This window comes from Conger conger, chromosome 7 (genome assembly GCF_963514075.1).
Source record: "Conger conger chromosome 7, fConCon1.1, whole genome shotgun sequence".
Taxonomy (NCBI): domain Eukaryota; kingdom Metazoa; phylum Chordata; class Actinopteri; order Anguilliformes; family Congridae; genus Conger; species Conger conger.
Window position 1 is genome coordinate 33,582,725 of NC_083766.1, and position 14,831 is coordinate 33,597,555.

The following is a 14,831-nucleotide window of genomic DNA, read 5'->3' on the forward strand; positions in this document are numbered from 1 at the left end:
CTGGCTGTCAGAGGTGGAAGCTATAAATGAAGCTTCAAAAAATGTTGCTGAATTTGAACACTGGTGTGTTGTCTCAACCCGTATTAGCACCTTTGCGTGGAATTCCACACCCTTCGGAGTTGCTTACAAAACATGTCCATCCTGTAGACAGACTGTCAGAAAGCCTCCATGGTCCTTTACGCTTCCATGATTTTCAACCTGAAAACCATTTTTCTAGTTCCCAGAATTTTGTTATCTTTTATAATTTTTTATCAAAGATAGTATAGGTTGCCTCTCATGTAATCAATCTGATTGTGGTTCATGACACTAAGGCTGTCATTCATCTTTTTGTCTTGGTTGGCTTGGGAAGCTGAACATTATATTCATAATATAACTACTTCTGAAGACCCATCATTTTTTGAGTTCCAGTGGCCTGGATGAATAGACATAGCATTGTAAATGTAACATTTTGACATGGAGACATGTACCACCTCATTGATTATGAAATTGTGTATCAGCTAGTATTAGGAGATAAGGTTGGTTGATTTTGAGTTAAAGTGTTACATTTTTGATTGTGCTTTTTAAAAAATCGATCATCTCATTCCAAATGATTTGGTTACACTCAGGTTTTGAAGGGTGTTTTTATTTTTTGTAAACTTGGACGATGAACTTCACAAAATCTCTCACACGAGTGCGTCACTTTATCCAGCAGTGCTTCTGAATACATTATTAATTCATGAATATTAATATTGACTAGCATTGAATAGTGCTTGCACATACTGTACTCGTGCTGACTTGTCTCATCCCACAGCTGGGTGGCCTACGACTGCCCTGGATTCAGCGGGAACTACGCGGTACTGGAACCCGGAGGCTCCATCTCGCCCGGCCCGCACGGACAGTCAGTGACCTGCGTGAGGTCACTGCGTCCCCTGAAGATGGTGAGTGAGCGAGTGAGAGCGCTGTACGCTCAAGGTAGCGCACAGAAAGGTCGTGCTACCGTATGTACAGAGCATCTCACTACACTGTGACCTTGTGTGCAGCTTCTGTGACAATGTTGTTCCCTTTCGCTCCTTTTCAAATGCCACGTATTGAAGTTGAATGTGGAATAATCGTTAATCAAATGACATTATGTGATGATATGAAGGTGATGATATGATGATAGATAGTTATTCTGGGTAGAGATTGATGTGTGTTCTGGGGGGGGGGAAGGGGGTGTTGTGTCGATGTGTGGTGGGGGAGTTTGAGAACCTCAGTCTCTGGCAGATTTATAGCAGCTGACGTGGATTGTGTGGGGCTCCCTCTCTGGTCTCTGAGCTGATTAAAGCAATGGTTGGCGGTTTCTGCAGCTGAATAAGGCCTGATCTGTGTTTATACTTTTCTCTCTCTCCACCACCACAGGGTGGGCTGAAAGTACGGAGGCCCTTAGACCCCAAGGTAAGCATGCGACGCCACCTGCAGTCGATAGTGTAACGGTTCCTCAAACTGCTGGATCCCTATCGGGAGAGCTATGTCAGAGTTTAATGAGATGCCCCCCCCCCTCCAGATGGTGGTGTATGAGCTGCCGTGCTTTGGCGGCCAGAGCAGAGAAATCCTGGGCAACACGCCGCTCCTGGAGGCCAAGCCAGGCCCGCGAGGGGCCGCATCCATAAGGGTCACAGGCGGAGTGTGAGTGTTCTCTCTCTCTCTCTCTCTCTTCCCTTCATACCCGAGGCTCTGCCCTCAAGTCCAGTACGATAATTCTGTTAGACTGAGGCAGAGCTGCCGTCTATTTCACCGACCCTGAGACTGCGTGTGGTATTCCTAAAGGTGTGTCTCTGTTTTCGGGTGGAACCACACGCAAGTCCGTTTCACTATTTCACAGCCATGTCACTGCTCTGGAATGTCACTCTAGCCTGTGGCACTCCAAAACATATACAGGACAAAACAATATGACTAGTAAAACGCCTCCCTCTGCAAACAAGAGCCAAGTGTAACAGGAACTGTTGTGTGTGTGTGTGTGCGTGTGTGTGTGCGTGTGTGTGTGCGTGTGTGTGTGCGTGTGTGTGTGCGTGTGTGTGTGTGTGTGTGCGTGTGTGTGTGCGTGTGTGTGTGTGTGTGCGTGTGCGTGTGTGTGTGCGTGTGTATGTGCGTGTGTATGTGCGTGTGTATGTGCGTGTGTATGTGCGTGTGTATGTGCGTGTGTATGTGTGTGTGTTTGTGTGCGTGTGTCTTTTTGTGTCTTTAGTTGAGGTGCCTGTTGATGAGATGGTCGAGATGCCCCCCCCCCCCCCCAGTGGCAGATTCTGCTCAATTTGTTCCTCTTACCAGCCAGGGAGTTTTTCCTTGCCACTAACAGCCTTGTCATGCTCTTGGGGGATTCAGGCTTGGCTCTCTGTAAAGCCGCTTTGTGACAGTGCCCTTTGCTATACAAATACAAATACAAATACAATTAAATTGAAGCAGTACGTCAAGCAATAGGGCATCTCAGTTCACAGAGGGCCACATGCATACTGGGTGTGCTCCAATCTCTGTCCTTAATTACTTAACAATCACAATAACTCTGTACAATGCAAATATCCAAGCAAACAGTAACTTATAAATGAAGAAATGTTCTGCCATATTGACAAGAAAAATGTACTTTGATACATAATTACAAAATAGAGCAATGTTTTTATATACAATTTGGTGTGAAATGTGTTTGGTGCCTCCTCAACAACTGAGTTGCTTTGGTGGAAAGGTTATCGGTAGCAGTGAATCAGGGGTGCCGTGACATATGTGTTACGGCATACGAGAGTGGATATTTACCGGGCCTGACCTGCGGCACATTGTGTTTGACAGTTGGGTGGGCTACTCTGACGAAGGCTACAGAGGGCAGCAGTATTTGCTGGAGGAGGGTGACTACCTGGAATGTCTGGAACGGGGAGGGGCCGATCAGACGCTCCTCTCCTTTCGTTTCCTCCAGGCGGTGAGTAACCCTGGCCCAAAACGCTCTGCACTCAGTGGGATACTAAAGCAGCCCTGTGCTCCAGTCACTGTCATGGGGTGTACAGCACCTGGTGCGCTGGAGAGGGGCAGAGGGAAAAGTGAGTGTGTGTGCTTGAATGCCTGAATGAATCACATGCAACTTGTCGAAAAAAGGCCCATGTAATGGGGCACGTACATTGTCTGTTTATTTATCGGTTATGGGTGACATGTACTATCAAGAGTGGACCATTGAGAAATGCACATGGTAGTCCTTTGGGCTACCAAGCAGCAAAATCTGTTTTTGATAGCTATGGTACATATTCATATACTGGAATATTATTGTGTATATCTGCATTGGCATATAGGCTACTGTAAACTAGATAGATGTTATGAAGAAATTAGCAAAATGACATTTAATTTTGTTTCAAAAAATGTGAGCGTGCACTTGCATGTGTGTGTGCCTGCACGCGGATGTCTGAGCGAGCGAATGTGTGTGTTTGTGTGCGTGCTGCTGCACATTAGTGTGTGTGCATGCCTATTTATATGTGTATATGTGTGTGTGTGTGTGTGTTTTTTTTGGGACTGAAGTGGGCCAGGCTTTCAGCAGCCAGTGCTGTGACCCAGTTTGCGAGCAGCAGGCAAGCTGAAATGAGCCGCCTTTTGATAAACAGTAGAAATGATGAGCCAAGCCTCCCTGTGGCTTCCAGCAGGTCCAGAATGAAGGAGTCACTTGTTGAATGAAGAAGCTGCTGGCTGCAGCATTGCTGCTCACTCCGGAACCTAAGTCTCCCGGTCTTATTGTCTTATAATGGGATTAATTGGACAGCGATAATTGCATTATTCCCATCTGGCTACCATACAGTACCTTATTACTGCCGCTGGCTGTTTTTATCAGGCCTGGTCAGATGTGATGCCAGTAGCCACTCAATTCTGTCACCTTATACTGATGATTCAATCCCTGATCTAAAAGCGTTCAAATGTGAGTTCTCAGGGAAAAATATTTTATTTAAGTCTGTGTGCTAGTTTAAACATTCAGAATAGAAAATCCTGGATGAAAGAAAAATGTTTGGGTTAAGGGTAAAAGGCTGACGCAAGAGATTTTGCAAAATTTAGGCTATCACTATTTTTAGTACTGATGAAACACCATCAGACTAAATAAAAGAGAACCTGTCCTTGGTTTCTGCCATTGTACTGTGTATTAATGCAACAATGCAAATTCAGATGCTAAAAATGAGGTTAAAAGCTGTTCTGACGAAGAGTGTTTTACAGCCAGTTCTGTCCTGTTTTCTATTTGATTTTTTCCATAGGATTTCATAGAGCCCTCAATCTCCCTGCAAAGCGACATGGACTCACTGCAGGCTACAGTAACGGACATAGTGGATTTGGACATCCCGGATCTGGAGCAGGCTGGATTTGCAGGGAGAACCAGCTCCATCTGTGTGAACAGCGGAGTGTGAGTGTGGCAGACCCTCCATCTGTGTGAACAGCGCAGTGTGAGTGTGGCAGACCCTCCATCTGTGTGAACAGCGCAGTGTGAATGTGGCAGACCCTCCATCTGTGTGAACAGCGCAGTGTGAGTGTGGCAGACCCTCCATCTGTGTGAACAGCGCAGTGTGAGTGTGGCAGACCCTCCATCTGTGTGAACAGCGCAGTGTGAGTGTGGCAGACCCTCCATCTGTGTGAACAGCGCAGTGTGAGTGTGGCAGACCCTCCATCTGTGTGAACAGCGGAGTGTGAGTGTGGCAGACCGGGGCTCACTTGGAGCTCCCTTGGGCTGTCCTCGTCTTCTGCTTCAGAAAGCACGGATTTTCGCACTTCCATTTGTTTTTGAACCTAACAAAGAACCTTGTGGTACCTTAATGGCAATTTCAGACTTTTTGGATTCTTGTGAGCAAGAGTGACTTCTGGCAGTTTGCTAGCGGCCATGTTTTTGATTGATTTGGGAAAAAGGCCTGCTGTCAAAAGCCTGTATTTTTACATTTTGTCTTTAAGAACAGTGGGGAGTGTCATAAGTGCTTTTGAGAGGGGTTGTTTCTGACTTTGCAGGGCAGCGCACAGCTAAACAAGTGTGTCTGGGCCTTTGATCTTGCAGGTGGGTGGCATACAGTGAGCGGTCCTTCTGTGGGAAGCAGTATGTCCTGGAAAAAGGCACATACCCAGGCGATCTGGACTGGGGTGGCACTACCGGCACCCTGGCCTCCATGAGGGCTGTCCGTATGGTGAGTTCTGGCAGAGTGAGTGGCTGATGGCAATGTTTAAAAAAAAATCTGTTTGAACCTTTGCAGGACGTTAATATGTACTGTATGTACTGTGCATCACCCTGTTAAATAAATGTATAAATAAATAAATAAGTTATTTAGGTGCTGGATAGTGAGTGTCATGGAATAGACTCTATTCAGCCAATGGCATGCAAAGGAAGTGACGTATGGGAGGAGGCATAACAGTCCATGCCAACAGGAAACGGTTGTGACCAGGGAAGGACTGTGACAAGAGCTGGATCCGTATCAGTGTCAGCCTCTTATATTTATTTATATTAGCCTGTTCATTGCTGCCGTTTAGAATAAATATTTATACAGCAGCCGCATTTCTTTGTTCCCACAGCTCTGCATTTACAATGACTTGACATTTACTGTTTATTGTGAGCAATTTCTACTTACTTTAATGTGACATTTCATTGTTCTTTGTTGTTTCGCTGCAGGAACTTTCTGGCAGGGAAGAGCCAAAATTTCTGGTATGTAAAAAAAACAAAAAACGTTGAATGTACAGACCAATGAGCTGCACCACAGAGGATTGCTTGGACTGTTACTTGGTCTGAGAGCCGTTTCTTTCATTGCAGCTCCGAGCCTATAGCCAGCCTCACTACCAGGGCGACAGCCAGGAGTACGACGGAGAGGCTCCCGACTGCACCTCCTTCTTTCCCATGTCCTTCAGGGTGATCTGGGGAAAGTAGGTCTTCCAGATCATTCTGGTACTATGTGTTCGTATTAACAGGAAGTGTCGACCTGACAATTTCTCATCAACCAATCAATATCACTTGCCTGGGTTGCTCTCTGCTTCTGTCTGGCTCGGTGTCTGTTTCCGTAAAGCTCCTGACCGTGACCGTTCTGTGTGTTTGCCCAGCTGGCTGCTGTTCGATGAGGAGGCCTGTACTGGAAACCAGTTTGTGTTAGGAGAGGGACTTTACCCTGACCTCATTTCCTGTGGCTGTGTGGCAACATCCGTCAAGTCTCTGAAGCCCATTTCATATGTAAGCCTACCATCCAGCTGAACAAGCTGCTTTTTAAATGCACGTCCTGAGAAACGCAAACACACAATCACTCTTTAAAAGGAAAAGGAAACCTGTTTTTTGTCTTAAGCTAAACAAGCATCCCACCAAGTTGACCCACCCTACGTGTTCCTGCAGAGTTTCTCGGATCCGTCGGTCAGCCTCTATTCCTTGGATTCATTTCAAGGCCTGGAGACCGTTGCCTTGACACCCAGAGACTCCATGAACGACTTCTTCACTCAGTCGCTCCGAGTCAACAGTGGGCTGTGAGTCATTGCTGATCCGTGATCTGTTTGTCTGACTGACACTTTAATCCGAATCTACATGTACGATATCCAATAGCATTTTTTTTTGCTGTTTTTCTTTTCTTTTCTTGTTTTTTGGGGGATCAGGCCTGAGGCTCTTTCCGGCCACTTGTTTTTTCCTCCTTGCATCCTTTTCTCACGTCCTTTCTAAGCTCTCTAGCGCCACCCGGTGGAGGACGTGAGGGTGGAGGAATCAAGGAAATGTATGTAGAGCATCCTTGCTCTTTCAGGCATCTTTTTGAAGCCATGTCTGTGCTTACAGACGTGGCAGACGAGGAGAGGTGGATCCACCGGTTGATATATGTTATGCGTTCAGAAAATACTTCAGTAAAACATGTGCTCCTGTTTTCTTGCTCCTTCAAGGAGCATTGAATGAGTTAGAATGGCGAATCTCGATCCCTGAGTCAGTTGAGGACCGTGAAGACAAGGACAGATAAAATAAGCAACTGGAATGATCCCCTGATCTTTCCTAATTGTCCTATTTTCCTGTACAGGGTCTTTGTGTCTCTGTAAAAAGAGACGCTGTAAAATAGAATTGAATTTAACTGAATGGAATATTTAATATTTCTCTTTAAAAATAACACACCCCCATGTGGTCCTCCAGGTGGGTTGTGTACGAGTATAGCTACTTTAAAGGACGTCAGAAGCTCTTACACCCTGGAGAGGTCCCTGCATGGGCTGATCACAGTGGCTGGGACAGCATTGGCTCTTTGTATCCGCTGAAACAGGTAAGAGCTGGACCCAGAGCGCCGCTACTGCTTCTGCTGTCACTGCAGAGTGTACCCGCAACTCAAATAGCACATGGGGGGAGTGGAATATAAATATATATATTATCCCACATTTTCCTTTTATTCCAGTGGAATGCCCAAACACATTAATTGGTCTGTGTCATCTCTGCAACATCTTATTTCATTTTGTGATGCAATTTGAGTGCAAAGAAGCTCCCCAGTGCACAGCCATTGTGTTGAGTACATTACATCATGTACAAGAGTGCAGTTCCATGTACCACTTGACCCATGCAGACCATGTCTTGTGTAATAAGACAGGGCTAAGTGTGTACACTCCACAGTTTCTTATACAGTGGGAGCAATAATTATTTGATCTCTTGCTGATTTTGTAGGTTTGCCCACTTAGAAAGAATGGAACTGTGTAGAATTTTAATCATAGCTACATTTTAACATTGAATATCACAAAATAATCCACAATAACAACATCATATTAATTCAATAAATGTAATATATTTTCACATGAAATAATTATTTGATCCATAGAACAATAGGACTTAATACTTGGTGGAGAAACCTTTGTTGGCAAGCACAGAGGTCAGACGTTTGTTGTAGTTTTTCACCAGGTTTGCACAGATCTTGGGAGGGATTTTGGTCCACTCCTCTTTGCAGATCCTCTCCAAATCCTTAAGGTTCCGAGGCTGTCGTTTGGCAACTCCACAGATTTGATGGGATTTAGGTCTGGAGACTGGCTAGGCCACTCCAGGACCTTAATATGCTTCTTTTTGAGCCACTCCTTTCTTGCCTTGGCCGTATGTTTTGGGTCATTGTTGGAGGACCCATCCACGACCCATTTTCAGTGCTCTCACTGAGGGAAGGAGGTTGTCACCCAAAATGTCCTGGTACATGGCCCCATTCATCCTGCCCTCGATACAGTGAAGTCGTCCTGTCCCCTTAGCTGAGAAACACCCCCAAAGCATAAGGTTTCCACCTCCATGCTTCACAGTGGGGATGGTGTTCTTGGGGTTGTACTCAGCATTTCTCTTCCTCCAAACACGGCATGGAGTTGATGCCAAATAGCTCTATTTTGGTCTCATCTGACCACATCACCTTCTCCCAAGCCTCCTCTGGATCATCCAGGTGTTCTTTGGCAAACTTCAGACGGGCCTGTACATGTGCCTTCTTCAGCAGAGGAACCTTGCGCGCGCAGCAGGATTTTAATCCTTCACGGTGTAGTGTGTTACTGATGGTTCTCCTCGTGACTGTGGTCCAAACTGCCTTCAGGTCATTAACAAGCTCCTCCTGTGTAGTACTGGGCTGATCCCTGACCTTTCTCATGGTCATTGATATCCCACGAGGCGAGATCTTGCATGGAGCCCCAGACGGAGGGAGATTGGCAGTGACTTTGTGTTTCTTCCATTTTCTAATAATTGCTCCAACAGTTGTTAACTTCTCACCAAGCTGCTTGCTTATTTTCTTGTAGCCCATACCAGCCTTGTGCAGGTCTACAATTATGTCCTTGATGTCCTTAGACAGCTCCTTTGTCTTGCCCATGGTGGAAACGTTGGAATCTGATTGATTGTGTGGACAGGTGTCTTTTATACAGCTACATAACGATGTAACGAGTTGACACAGGTGTTTTGGGTAATGAGTTGAGATTAGGAGTGCTTCTTAATGGAAAACTAACTGGTCTGTGGGAGCCAGAATTACTGCTGATTGGCTAGGGGATCAAATACTTATTTAATGCAAAAATACAATAATAAATTAATAAAATTGATATGATGTTGTTATTGTGGATTATTTTGTGATATTCTGTCTCTCAATGTTAAAATGTACCTATGATTAAAATTCTACACAGTTCCATTCTTTGTAAGTGGGCAAACCTACAAAATCAGCAAGGGATCAAATAATTATTGCTCCCACTGTATATAGTGGGCTCCAGAATTAATGGCACCCTTTATAAATATGAACAAAAAATACTGTAAACTAAAAAAATAATACAGTCATTGATATTGGCTTTATTTTTCAAAAAAGTTTCTCAAAAAGTAAATAACCTCTGGTAAAGATGACAGCTGTGAGTCTCTTCCTATAATTTGTGATAAGGGTATAGAATACATTTTGACCATTCCTTCATGTAGAACTTTTCAGAATCATTGATATCTTTGGTTGTGCATATGGACCCCCCCTCTTCAGTTTTGATAGGAAGTATGGAGACTGAGATGGCCATTGCACAATGGATATTGTTTTCACTTAGCCATTTCTTTGTGGATTTTGATGTATGTTTGGAGTAAATAGAGGACAATCTACCTATGACCAAGTCTCAGCTTCCAAGATTTTCTGTAAAAATATAGCAATTGATCTTAAATGGTGCCCCTGGAATACTGGCAGCAAAATATCTCCAAAACATCAATTACCCACCTCCATATTTGACAGTAGCTATGAGGTCCTTCTCTTTGTACGTATTCTTATTTTGCTGATGAACCTGTCGATGGCGTGTATGGCGAAAACAGTTCATTTTGGTCTCATCTGATGTTTGTTTTGTTTATTGTGTTCGGTAAGGGCTTTCTCAATGACACCCTTCCAAAGATGCAATCCCTGCCAATCTTAAAACTGTGATACTTCTTCATGGCCTCCCTCACAACCTTCCTCACTGTGTGGACAACATGCACTTGCATCCTCTTCCTGGAAATTTTGCAACCATTCCATATATTTTACATCTTACAGTGATGAGTGTTATGTTTATCCATTTATGTCTTTTTTGTGCCTGTTATTAAGGGTGCCATTGTATTTTAACTCTGTATTTACCAGTGTGATTCTGTTATTGGCTTTTTTGTATTTTCTTTTCCCAGGGTGTGCTACATCTACACACAATAGACGCCTAGCAGTCCTTGTTAAACTTGCCCCCGCAATGTCTTCATGCAGCGGGGCGTGAGCGAGGACCGGTTGCCGAGCGCGTCAGAAAACCTCCGTAGCCGGCTAGCGTATCTTATGGGGATTCTCATTCTGGCGCCTGTACTCTGCTAGAAACAGCCTGACCTGTGGAGATTAGTGGAAACAAGCTTGGCGCTCAATTACCGTTAGCTCTTTTATTCTCCGTTCCGCGTTGGCTGCCATCGTTAACTGAAAAGAGCAGGCTTTATTTTGCGCGTGCGTGTGGGTCTTTCAATCCAGAAAAGAAATCATCGCCGTCTTATCTGTCTCTCCCAGGTCTCGACGGCGACTAGGAAGCAGAGGCAGTGTTTGTTATTACGGTTTGAATCTCGCAGAGCGCAAGTGTGTCTGTGACTTTGAGCTGGGGCCTGGATGGACCTGATAAAACCAGAGTTCCTAGAAATATATTTATACTAGTTGGGAGGCAAAATGAATGGGGCTTGCAGCGACTCACATTTTTTGGAGCCAGTTCAGAATTTATTATTTTTTTCCAATCAAATACAAATGCTGCCCAAACAAGGTCACGGTGATTTGCATTTGCTTTGAATGAAAGGTTTCCCACTGCATGTGGTGATCTAAATGCCGCCTCCTTAACTCTGTAACATGCCATATCCTGTTTTGATGGATTTGCATTCGTGTCATTTGAGTATATTTATGGGAAGACAATGTTTTGTGTGTATGTATGCATGTATGTATGTATGTTTATACCTACAACATATGAATAAATGCATATAAAATGTATAGCCTTCATTTCTTCATTGCACTGATGTAATAAATATGCTGTTTGTGTGTTCTCAGCCCAAGGTGTACATTCAGGTGAGAAGCCGGACTTTGGGGTCCGTGCTTACGGCTGAGTTTGCACAGCATGATGCACCACCGGCCAACGTGTCTCTCAGCCCCGCCCGTGGCCTGGACAGCCAGTGTTGGGTCTTCAGTGGGGGCCTCTTGAAATGCAAGGTGAGGAATCTCTGGATTTGAAAAGGTTGGGGTGTAGTACCCCAGTCTGTCTACCCGAAACCACAGACACCAGTTTACATTGGCGAGAACTCAACCCATCTGAATTAGTTTTCAATCCAGCCTGAGCTGACATCTGTACTAAGGCACGTATAACTCAAAGAACACAGACTGCTTTGTGTTGCTAAAAATAGTTGCATGATTTGGTTCTGTCTGATGTGCACAACAGAAAATTGAAAGCAGTGCTGCTTCTTTGCTGTGTTCAACAACAAATGTTTATGTAAAACTGAATGCATTCAGGAAGAATTTTGCTTTGTTGATAACACACTAAAGCACAGATAAAGAATAAAGTGCTTCAAGATTGCTGTTGGTGTGATGGACTCGTATAAATGATATACACTCAGCGAGCATTTTATTATGTATTTATTAAGACTTTTTTTTTCTGCTGATGTAGCATATCGACAAGGTTTGACATGGTTGTGTTCAGAGATGCTCTTCTGCATACCACTGTTGTAATGTGTGGTTATTTGCATTACTGTCACCTTCCTGTCAGCTTTGACCAGTCTGGCCATTCTTCTCTGACCTCTCTCACTAACAACGTGTTGCTGCCCACAGAACTGCTGCTCACTGGATGTTTTTTTTTTCTTTTTTCGCACCATTCTCTGTGAACTCTAGACTGTTGTGCGTGGAAATCCCAGGTGATCACCAGTTACAGAAATACTCAAAACTAGCTTGTCTGGCACCAACAATCATGCCACGGTCAAAATCACTGATCACATTTTTTTCCGTCATTCTGATGGTTGATGGCTGATTAGATAATCGCATGAATAAGTAGGTGTGAAGGCATTCCTAATAAAGTGCTAAGTGAGTGTATGCACAGGGGTGTGTGAGCTGTGTGCGTGCTCTGCTCCTGCAGGCCAGCAAGGCGTGCCTGTCCTTAATCGGAGGGAAGGCCGTGTCGGGGGCCCATGTAGCCCTGTGGTCCGAACATGGGCGTACCAACCAGAAATGGAGCCTAAATGACAACGGGAAGATCTCCTCTCACCTCAGCCACAAACTTGTGCTGGACATCAAAGGTGTGCCCTCCACTGTTTTACTGGAAATGTTCATATCAGACCCAGTGGCATGAAAACCAGCTGACTTGACTCAAATTGGGTCAGTTTCACCAAGTTATTGTAGTGTTGTCCGATTTTATTGCTTGCTGTTTATCAGATTATTTCAAAATCATTGGTTCCGCAGACATGTTCTACTTATGTTCATTTACATTAATTACATTCATGGCATTTGTCAGACGCTCTTATCCAGAGCGACACACAGTTGATTAGACTAAGCAGGAGACAGTCCACCCCAGGAGCAATGCAGGGTTAAGGGCCTTGTTCCAAGGGCCCAACGGCTGTGCAAATCTTATTGTGGCTACGCTGAGGATCGAACCACCGACCCCAGTCATGTACATTAACCACTACGCTACAGGCCGCCCATTTAGCATGAACTCTAGGGCCATTTAATGTTGTTCTTTTATATTGCTCCCAATACACTGAAATGATTTCTACATGAAATAATGTAAGATGTGGTGACATTGTGACTTTTGACATTGCCCATAGTCATTAATGAAGTATTAAGTGGAATTTAAACTGGAAGGAATGAAAACAGCACATTGGTGTAGACTTATGTGCTACGTTTGTGTTTTTAGGCGGGACTGGCTTCAACAAAGACCACTTGGTTGTCAGTGAGTTCACAGCTGATCAGGATACGCAGTACTGGGACTTCGAGATAGTTTAGAGGCCTGTGCACCCAGGAGTGGCATAAACAAGCAGGAGGGACCAACCTGAGGAGGCAGATGGGGCCCCCAGCGGTCAGCTGGGTCCCCAAGGGCCCACAGCAGCTGGGCTGAGGACCGCCAAGGGAATCTTAGAGCCGCCTGGGCGGAAGAAGTGCCCGTCTGTAAGCTGGGTTTGAGGGGAAGCAGTGGCATTGTTGTTAAATTGCTCCTCTCTCCTCTGTTATTAATCTCAGGTTCTGGAAACCGTATGGACACATTTTAGAGCAAGATAAAAAGGCAATGACCACAACAACAAAACGAAAATAAAAACCTATTTATTCTGCTGAAGGAAAGAGGTCACTGTGCCACCAAGATCTGATCTTGACCTTAAGAGACTGAGAAATCGGATAGCCAAAGCAAATCTGAGTGCCAACACTCAACCGCAGGATGTGTAATGGCAATCAAGTGTATTTATCACAAGTACCTTTAAAAATAACATGGCATCTCATCCACTCACTTTTCCAAGTGAGGTAAATAACTGTTTTAAGTATTGCTTATTTTTATTCTTTCTGTAAAATTTTCAGAAGCGAATTTGCACTACCAGGAACCACAATGTTCACTTGAAAGGGTGGCTGCCTTAGTGAGTCTACAGAATCTGTAATGTCTCAAGTCAGCAGTCAGTGCTGATTCTGAATAAATCCCACAGTATTTTTCAGCTCTTTTTCAAGTATATGCAGGATGTTACTAGTGAAGGTTATGTTCAGAAGCACCTAGCAGACCTGGTCAAAATTCACTTTTTGTTAGCCTAAGACGTTATCTCCCTGGCAAGTGGCGTGTACAATAGGGCGGGTTTTTCACAGGAAAAAGGTAATTTCACTGGATGAAAAACACTAATATTCAGGAACATAGATGTATGGGGAATATTTTGAAGCAACTGATGTCTAGATTTTAAATGGTTAATGTACAGTAAGCATAAACTGTTGATATGTAATTAAGAGCACTGTTTTTAAGATTATAATATTAAAGAGTAAATATTGTTTAGGAAACGTGTGATTGACAGCACTATGACTCGGAGGACACTACTATGACTGCCAGTGTTAACAACGCTATTACTTTGATAGCCATACAAATTACTGTATGTGTGTACACTGAATGCAGGTATACATAAAAATTAGACATACTTGCATTAAACGTGTGTGTTTTCCGATATAAAGAATATGTATAATAAATAAAGTTAGTTAATACCATGAAATCTTTGAAATTCCTCGTGCTGGCCAGCCGTAACCTTACTGAAAACCTGGCGCTGCATGCATCACTCCATGTTTTCCCACCAAAGCACAACTGAGCATGAAGACACATTTAATTTATAGCTGCTGCTAACTGACACAATGGTCAGACAAAGGACAAAATGTGGGCTCATTCCATTCACTTATTATAATAATTTTTTTTTTACATCTTCCTTCCTTTCCTTGCTCCTATATCTACGCATTTGGGGAGGCAAGGAAAGAAAACCAGAAAAGCAGGTGCAGATGGAGGAAATAGGCAAATGGAACTTCCTCCTCCACACATCAGTCAGTAACAGACGTGGCAGATGGGGAGAGGTGGAGCCACAGGTCAATCATTTATTTGTCATAGGCCAAGACACATTTTGCATGTGAAAGATGTTTCTTCAGAGGGGCTGAGCAACACAGAATCTGCTGTGCAAGTCGCAGTGCTGTGTTGCATGACATTGATACAAGCTGCATGTCTGTGACAGCTACTTGGCAACAGGATTCAGATTCTGTGCCCTGTGTGTGATTCTCTGTGTGATTCAGTATCAGAGCCTGGAAAATGCCTGTTGGCTGTTCCCTTGAGCCCTTGACTCCACCATCCCACTCATGTTCATTACAGTTTGCAACATAACTCATTCCAACCCCGTTATAATACACTGTTTCATAGTGGCAAGAGGGCATGGTTTGTCTTGCTGGACA

At 44.1% G+C, this 14,831-nt stretch overlaps 1 protein-coding gene across 1 annotated transcript in view; it reads left to right on the plus strand.

Annotated features, from left to right (window-relative positions):
* LOC133133278 (uncharacterized) overlaps positions 1 to 14,113 on the plus strand; it is a 38,486-nt gene extending 24,373 nt beyond the window's left edge. Inside the window, exons 9-22 of the mRNA XM_061249382.1 lie at positions 791 to 917; positions 1,378 to 1,413; positions 1,523 to 1,644; positions 2,797 to 2,923; positions 4,230 to 4,375; positions 5,015 to 5,141; positions 5,621 to 5,653; positions 5,759 to 5,868; positions 6,043 to 6,169; positions 6,326 to 6,453; positions 7,097 to 7,220; positions 10,947 to 11,105; positions 12,019 to 12,178; positions 12,793 to 14,113. Of these exons, the coding sequence (XP_061105366.1) occupies positions 791 to 917; positions 1,378 to 1,413; positions 1,523 to 1,644; positions 2,797 to 2,923; positions 4,230 to 4,375; positions 5,015 to 5,141; positions 5,621 to 5,653; positions 5,759 to 5,868; positions 6,043 to 6,169; positions 6,326 to 6,453; positions 7,097 to 7,220; positions 10,947 to 11,105; positions 12,019 to 12,178; positions 12,793 to 12,881 (1,615 nt within the window). The 3' untranslated portion in view covers positions 12,882 to 14,113. The remainder of the gene's footprint in view (positions 1 to 790; positions 918 to 1,377; positions 1,414 to 1,522; positions 1,645 to 2,796; positions 2,924 to 4,229; positions 4,376 to 5,014; positions 5,142 to 5,620; positions 5,654 to 5,758; positions 5,869 to 6,042; positions 6,170 to 6,325; positions 6,454 to 7,096; positions 7,221 to 10,946; positions 11,106 to 12,018; positions 12,179 to 12,792) is intronic.
* The last annotated feature ends 718 nt before the right edge of the window (positions 14,114 to 14,831 follow it).